The sequence below is a fragment of the Lindgomyces ingoldianus genome (genome assembly GCF_010093535.1).
Source record: "Lindgomyces ingoldianus strain ATCC 200398 unplaced genomic scaffold BDR25scaffold_18, whole genome shotgun sequence".
In the NCBI taxonomy this organism is placed as follows: Eukaryota; Fungi; Ascomycota; class Dothideomycetes; order Pleosporales; family Lindgomycetaceae; genus Lindgomyces; species Lindgomyces ingoldianus.
In genome coordinates this window covers 1-7,202 of record NW_022985179.1, presented here as the reverse complement: position 1 = coordinate 7,202, position 7,202 = coordinate 1, and the positions used below count along the sequence as shown (strand labels likewise).

The following is a 7,202-nucleotide window of genomic DNA, read 5'->3' as shown; positions in this document are numbered from 1 at the left end:
TAACCTAGCTAAGATATAAAAGGTCTTAGAATAGCTAAAACCTATAATAGTTAAGAAAGCTAAAGAATTTCTAGAACTATCTAGATATATTAGACAAATAATTAAAAACTATAGAAAAAGTATTTTAGTTAGATTAGTTTTTTTACTTATAAAAAAAGCTTTCTCTTAGCTTATAAGTACTAAATTATAGTTTTAAACATACCTAGGTAAACTTTTTTAAAGCTATAGTAGCTTACTTTATAGTGTATAATTTAAAAAAAAGACTTATATAAAAGACTTTATTATCTTATTTAAATTAGCTTTAATTAATAAACTACACTTACTACTCTAATAATTAATAACTGCATGCGTAGCGTTTAAGTTTAAAGGACACTACTAGTAGTGTAAAAGAATACTTAGTAAGAACACCTAGCTAAATTAGACTAGTTTTAGTTTAGAAAGGCAGAAGTTGTAATAGCAATGCTTTATACTATAATTACTACTAATAGAGACTATTAGTCTATAGAGAGAAGAGTAGTGTAATAATTTTTATTCTATCTTAAGTTACTTAGAACCTATTTAAAAAGTTTTTCTATTAGCTTTAACTTTAACTTAATTCTTATAAATTATTAGGTTGCCTAGAACCTCTAGAAGGCCCTTATATTAGCCCTAACCTTAACCTAGCCCTAACTCTGCCCTGCCCTCTGCTGTACTCTTATTCCCTTATGTATTTAGTTGCACCTTGCCCTTGTAGCTAGCTTAGTAGTTTTCTAATATCCTTTTGTACAAGGCCTATAGGTGTTAATGGCATTCCCAGGTTCAGAGTCCCCACACACTCCCATATGCCTCTGAGTGGATTCCTACCGCATTCGGACCCATTATCTTGCCTGTGCCGTTACATAAGTAATGCTTTAAAGGCTTACTCTACTAATATTAGCTTTAAAGCTTAAGCTTATAAATTTCTTTTTTACTATTTTACACTTTTAAGTGCACTACTGTACACCTACAGTTTATTAGTTATTTTTATACAGCTTTGCTTTAGTATTTACTTTGTTAAAGCTAGGGGGGTGTGTCGCACGTGTCTCACGCGATATCATACCCATGTACTGCACTATTCACTCATTAGGCATAGCTCCTTTCTCGTACAGTATATAGTCAGCCCAGAGCTCTATCAAGCTCCTTAGACCTTACAATACACTCGTGCAGTCCACTTTGTTTGGTTCTTAGTATCTTGTTAATTCGCTTACCATATGACCCCTTCTCAGCTCATGCAAGACAACCCACGCGTCGCATCCGTTGTCGGACGAAAGATTGAGGCTGTCCGGCCTGAGGGGGCAACTCTAGTACAGATACGCGCGTTTCTTGAGCCCTTTGAGAGGGTTCGTACGAGGCTGTGTATACAGGCTGAGGACACATGGAATATGGATGAGACTGGGAAGGCCCTCGGTGTATGTGCCAACACCAGAGTCCTCGCGAGTAGTCAAAAGAAGAAGTCTTACCATCAGTCTCTAGAGAACCGCGAGTGGGCATCGATAATTGCGTGTGTGTCGGCCTCCGGCAAGGAACCGCGCCCTGCAGTTATATTCAAGGGGAAGAACCTACAGAGTACCTGGTTTCCAACAATAATACCTGACTGGCTGTACTCAACCTCTGAGAATGGCTGGAAATCAAAATGCGATAGGAGCTGAGTGGTTAGAGCGGGTATTTCTGCCTGAGACGGCTGTGTTAGACGATCGTTGGAGGATGCTGATTCTGGATGGCCACGGCAGCTCAACTCTGCCTCATATGCACTAACTGATTACCGCTTATTCGACACGGGCTTGGAGTCTTCAAAGAGGGATGGTCGCATGATCTGGGATACTCATCCTGGAAGGGCATTGAACTTGGATTCAGAGTGCTGGAAGCGTCTCTTTCACTGACCAAATCGAAATGCTCAGATGAATGGTTTTTGGTTGCACGGTTCATATCTCCAGAAGGCTCCTGTACGTTGGAAACGTGGTTTAAAGACGCAGGGGACAAAGTAATAGATATACAAGGCTAAGCAGTTACTTGAATAGCTAGAGTGAGCACAAGGCACACCCATAGGCTTGAGACCGGTCGGCATTCTCCGTTCGATGACTGATGGCTGTCGCGCAGACTGATCGCGGGTTAGAAGCTGGTCGCTCTGGTTGACTCGGCAACAGCGCCACGCAAATGCTAAGACCAATGACTACGGCGGACTGTTAGCTGGTGAAGGGAAAAAACTAATCGCCAATCGCTTAGGAGCATTTTGGGTATGAAACACTATAGTATTTTACTAGGCAAAACATACCATAACGCATTTGTACGATGTTTTTTAAAGATCTAAGGAGTGAAGGGTCGTTTCACGTGACTGTATCGCGACTGCCCTCCATGGCGACTGCCTTCACTACGGCGTCGTACGATAATTGTAGATACTCACCGCCACCACCACTCTTCCACATCCACCACTACTACAGCAGTAGCAGCAACAACAACAGCAACAACAGCAACAACAGCAACAACAGCAGCAACAGCAGCAACAGCAACAGCAGCAGCAGCAGCAACAACAACAACAACAACAACAACAACAATGTAGGCATTAAGCCTGCAGTATCCTAATCGCTCTTGTTGTACGAAGCTAACACTTGAAATAGGGCTCTTGTTCTCTACAATGCCGCCGTCGCCGCTGCCAACCAAGCCGGCGCCAATGTCAATCCCGTCCTACATGTAGGACAGCAGCAGCTGGCCCCACTGGCTCATAGTCCACAGGCCCGTGCATTGCTAGCCCTTCCAGGGCAGGATGTGGAGTTTATATATGGCAGTATATCCCCTTATCAAATAGCTTCGCACAGGCCTTTGTACATCAACGCCATCCTCATACAATCTCGCGGAAGGGCAGTGGACAACCTGTGCAGCGCATGCCATGGCGCTGTCTCGGGCCCACGACTGTTCCCAGAGTGCCGCCGCGCTGAGGGGCACTTTGGCGGAGCATGTGGCAATTGCAAATGGCGTGACCATGCTAGTCGCTGCTCTGTAAGAGAAGGGGGTGATGATGAGCTAGCTGGTGGACCTCTGCGTTTGGGCTACAACCTAGGGATTGGTGGTGCTGGTGACGGTTCGCGGTGGCAGCCTATCCTTATTGAGGATGAACCTGCTGGGGCTTCAGCTGATAATGCGATAGTTCTGGCTTAAGGTACGTACAATATTTCTTTTAAGGGCAGTGGGGCGCCCTAGCCATAGGGGTTGTCTATGGCACCTAGCTATGTGGGGATGTCCGTAGCACTCAGTCAAGGCCTGTACCTCTGCGCGGTGACTGGGACGAGTAGCTGTTAAACAGTGAAACCAAACCAGGCTAGTAGATAGAAGAAATGAATTGAATTGTCGTACAAGACATACTACTTCTTGATACTGCGAAGCTGATAGGGCACTTGAGAATCAACATCAGATAGCTGAGACAGTGCCCGCTTACGATCGTACGAAAGCATTTCTCCATCCTCTTCATTTTTGACAGAGCTTGATTCCTGCTTGACCCTCTTCCCCTTTGCTGGCTTCTTCTCCTTCTTGACCTTAGTCTGCTTGGTGGGGGGTTCGTACGAAAAGATCTCATCCTGAGCTACTATAGTTGCCTCATATACTAGGTACAGAGTCGTGCCCTGGTTGCCCTTCTTGAAGTATCCACTTTCTAGCAAGTCCTTAATTGTACGATAATCCTCAGCACTCTTTGGAAGATGTGTGACATAATCTTTGCCAACATCTGCGACAAGATATGGTTCAGAATAGCCTTCAGTGATTGAGGAATCAAATCGTACGAGCTCTTTGAGGAGGCTGTTCTTAACAAACTCAGTATGGCTTGTAAGAGGCGCGTTCTGAAGCTGTATCTGGGTCCGATCTACTATGTATTAGATATTAGCTAATATACAAGAGGGTATCGTACGTGGCTGTTCAATACTATCAATTCGCTTGCGCTTATTAATCACCTCATATTGTACGAAGCAGAGGATCACAAGAATAGAGAGCTTGGCTGTTGTATGGCCTCGAACAGGAAGCGAAGATGTACGCTGGATTGACTGCTGACGTGCTGATTCTGCTGGTGTACGTGAAGCAGCTCGTACAGAAGAGATAAACATTCCTTTCTTCGCGCTCTCAGGTGTATCCTCCAGACAGATTATCTCTTCTTCGTCTCGTACGATTCGTGTAGGTGTGAGAGGTCGAATTCGAACGCTACAGTCTGGACAAAACTTGTATTTAGCAGACTGCTTACTATGAGACTGTCCTGTAGTAGGACAAAACTTATCTTGGGCACTCATAGTGACAATAGATTGTACGTTGTACAAGGGAAAGAACTAAAGAAAGAACTAAGGAAGAAACTATGGAAAATTTAAACGTACTGTGGGAAGGATGGAGGCTTAGTCACTGCATCTACGCGAATCTACTAAGCTAGATTAGGATTAATAGGCATCTCCTCACTAGGGTCAGTTTTAAGATCAACATCTCAAACTGTGTCTTGATTGCCCTAGTTAAATTAGATACTCTTATATTAAGCACATTGTACGAAACCTTACCTGCTAATTCCACGCTCCAACAGGTGACTCGAGCAGAGACAGTACAGGCTGAAGACTGTTCTGGATATGGTATTGTGCTTTTGCTTGAAGCTGAAGATAAACATCTAGATATAGTGTTGTACGATCCTGAAAGTTAGAGCGAGCTGCAGCTACGCTGTCAAATCTAAGCGAATCCAGTACCCCATTGCACCACTAAAGCGTATCCTGTGGGAGGTAGGCATCTATATCCCAACTGTTAACCCTTCTCTTAATCGTACGAAGCTGATTAGCATTAAATGAAAGAGCCCAGTTCTGGACATGGGCTCCGGGATGGTGATAGAGCATAAAAGGCTTCCCAACTACGCCGTTTAGACAGTTCTTCTGCCTTTGAATTGAATGTGCGTTCCATAGTCGTACGAAGCTATATAGTTCCTCACGAAGTATAGGAATATATATAGCATAGATAGCAAGCTGATCAGCTAAGCTATCTTTTAAGAAGAAGCCTTGGGTCTGAAGGTAGTGGAAGTAATCCTGCTTAAAGTAAGATAGGGTAATAGGTATTGTACAAAATACTAACTCGCTAACGAAAGAGAAGGCCCTTTAAGAGTTGCTGCCACCAAGCTTCAATCCGCTAATTTGATGTACTTGTGCTGTAGAGGTAGCACTAATTAAATGGAAGCTCAGGCTCTGCAAACCTTTGAAGCTGGTGATGAGCATCTGCTAGCATAACTGTCTCTGTCCCTTAATTAGATTGTACAAAACGTGGTTGCTGCTCTGTTTCTTTAAGTGTCTTAAGAAACTGGCGAAGGCAGCTAACAGCAGTGCAGGCAGAGATTCCAACATAAATCCATACAATGTATCGTGAGTACGCGTCAATACATGCATAGATCTCTACGCCGTACGGTTTCAGCTTACTATAGCCATCGATAGACCAGATAAAGTTTGGGCCAGGAACAATATACTCCCCACGGTGTCGCTGCAGGTCGCGCTTGCGGCGCTCTACTGCCTCATAGTTCATCGTACGATAGATGCGAAATAACCGGTCCCGTGCGATAATATGGCCACGTTGACGAAAGTGTGTATAAAGATACCCTCGCCCATACCCATCAATGACACCTTTCTCTAGCTCTTGACCAACGAGTTGTTGTACGAGCTCATCCGCTTGCTGGCTCTGTTCAACACCTCGCACTCTTCTGCGTAATCCAAGCTCAAATCGAAGTCGTACGAGCGTATATTTTCCAATTTGGAAGCCTTCATTATGCAGTACATGAAGCATATCTGAATCTTCAAGCCCAACCTCAAAGAACAGCACCTGGATCTGATTCTTGACTCCATCCTCAACCTCAGCAGGAAGGCGTCGCCTTACATTCCATGTTTGGAACCGCTGCTTAATCGTACGAGAAGTAACACGGACTTGAAACTCTTCAAGAAGGTAAGTAGCCATCTGCGCGTATGTAACACCTTCATGGAAAAGCCCAAGTAGATGGAGTTGGTACGGTTCAAGGTTGATCTTAGGACGTCCTCCTACGTCGCCACCATATCAGTAAGCACTTGTACGATGTAACTATTTAGAAGACGCTTACTAGGCATCATAAAATTAACATGTATGAACGTGTATAAAATAATTATAAAGTTGTAAGTAGCTAAAGGCTACAATTACGTGCGGGGTAAAGAATTTTCAAATTGGCGATTAGTTTTTTCCCTTCACCAGCTAACAGTCCGCCGTAAATGACAGTGATTGTGGCTAGTGTTGGGCCGTTAGCGGACTCCGAAACGGGAACATATCCACACTTCGAACATATCTGAGCTTCTTTCCTCAGGAAAGTCTCAAGGACCACCACAACCGACATAGAGAGAGAACAGACGTCGAAGGCCGAACGAACCATGCAGCAGTCATACCAGCAGTACTATGTCGAGCACTGCTACGAATACTTCTTTAAAATGTCTTCAACAACCCGAATGTTTTCCCGCCAAAAGTCCTGTCTCTCGTCCTTGGGTAAGTCTTTCGGCCTCCATTCAGGCTTCATGAACAGGCCGAACCTGAACCACTCCAGGAACGCTTGTGTCGTCTCGCTCTGGTCCCACTGCTTCCAGTCAGGGATAGTTGCCCAGAAAGCTTCGCGGAGTTCATCAGCGCCTTCGTACTCCGGGCCAAATCCATTGGAAGCAGGCTTGCGGAAGAGCATCTCAATAATTCGGTGGAGCGATGCATATGGTGCGCTGGCTACGAATTCCCAATCAATGACCGCTTGTATCTCGGGGTGTGTCTCGCTGGACACAATGATGTTATGAGGGCCCATGTCCGCGTGCATGGCGACGATGGGGATGTCCTCGACGATGGCGGGAATATTGTGCAGGTGATTGCCGACAAAGTCCCTGATACGATCCAGAAACTTCTCTTTATATTCTTCAATGGCTTGCTGCTTTTCGAGGGCGATGAGTGAGGATCTGATATGCGCTCGGAGGTATTCGCGTACAGAAGTGAACGGGCCGCCGAGCCCATAGTGTCGATCGGGCCCAATCCCAAGAACAACTCGGCCACCAGGACCACGGAGACTCGATAGAGAGATCTTGACTCAGGATTCCCGTCCCGATCAACTTTTGGCGAAGTGAGGAAGACCGGAGCTGCGGCGACTGAGGGGGTTGCAAGATAAGTACCGGTACCTAACCCTAAACCCCCCC

The 7,202-nt window shown here is 45.1% G+C and overlaps 5 protein-coding genes across 5 annotated transcripts; 2 read left to right on the top strand and 3 right to left on the bottom strand.

The window, feature by feature from the left end:
• The first annotated feature begins 1,176 nt into the window (after positions 1–1,176).
• On the top strand, positions 1,177–2,011 carry BDR25DRAFT_303984 (uncharacterized protein). Its single transcript, XM_033690115.1, has 2 exons — positions 1,177–1,427; positions 1,492–2,011. The coding sequence occupies exons 1-2, from the start codon at positions 1,230–1,232 to the stop codon at positions 1,513–1,515; spliced, it is 222 nt and encodes a 73-aa protein (XP_033546776.1). The 5' UTR covers positions 1,177–1,229; the 3' UTR covers positions 1,516–2,011.
• Positions 2,012–2,685: 674 nt separating this feature from the next.
• Positions 2,686–2,979, top strand: BDR25DRAFT_153948 (uncharacterized protein; the record flags this gene model as incomplete). The annotated part of the gene is made up of 1 exon (XM_033683943.1): positions 2,686–2,979. A coding segment is annotated over one exon (294 nt), but the record flags the coding sequence as incomplete, so codon positions are not given.
• Positions 2,980–3,374: 395 nt separating this feature from the next.
• Positions 3,375–4,286, bottom strand: BDR25DRAFT_343226 (uncharacterized protein; the record flags this gene model as incomplete). Its single annotated transcript, XM_033693810.1, has 3 exons — positions 3,375–3,868; positions 3,914–4,207; positions 4,241–4,286. 3 exons carry the CDS (start codon positions 4,284–4,286, stop codon positions 3,375–3,377), a joined length of 834 nt encoding a protein of 277 aa, XP_033546774.1.
• A 976-nt stretch (positions 4,287–5,262) lies between these two features.
• BDR25DRAFT_343225 (uncharacterized protein) lies at positions 5,263–6,145 on the bottom strand (the record flags this gene model as incomplete). The annotated part of the gene is made up of 2 exons (XM_033693809.1): positions 6,104–6,145; positions 5,263–6,044 (listed from the first exon to the last, which is right to left on the bottom strand). Exons 1-2 carry the CDS (start codon positions 6,111–6,113, stop codon positions 5,263–5,265), a joined length of 792 nt encoding a protein of 263 aa, XP_033546773.1. The 5' UTR covers positions 6,114–6,145.
• Positions 6,146–6,442: 297 nt separating this feature from the next.
• Positions 6,443–7,063, bottom strand: BDR25DRAFT_226696 (uncharacterized protein; the record flags this gene model as incomplete). Its single annotated transcript, XM_033685220.1, has 1 exon — positions 6,443–7,063. A coding segment is annotated over one exon (621 nt), but the record flags the coding sequence as incomplete, so codon positions are not given.
• Between the last annotated feature and the right edge of the window lie 139 nt (positions 7,064–7,202).

Bases quoted from the DNA above. Each gene is read 5' to 3' on its own strand.
- BDR25DRAFT_303984 (XM_033690115.1), top strand. From the start codon at position 1,230: ATGACCCCTTCTCAGCTCATGCAAGACAACCCACGCGTCGCATCCGTT. The intron at 1,428-1,491 runs GTATGTGCCAAC...ATCAGTCTCTAG, and splicing joins AGACTGGGAAGGCCCTCGGT to AGAACCGCGAGTGGGCATCG.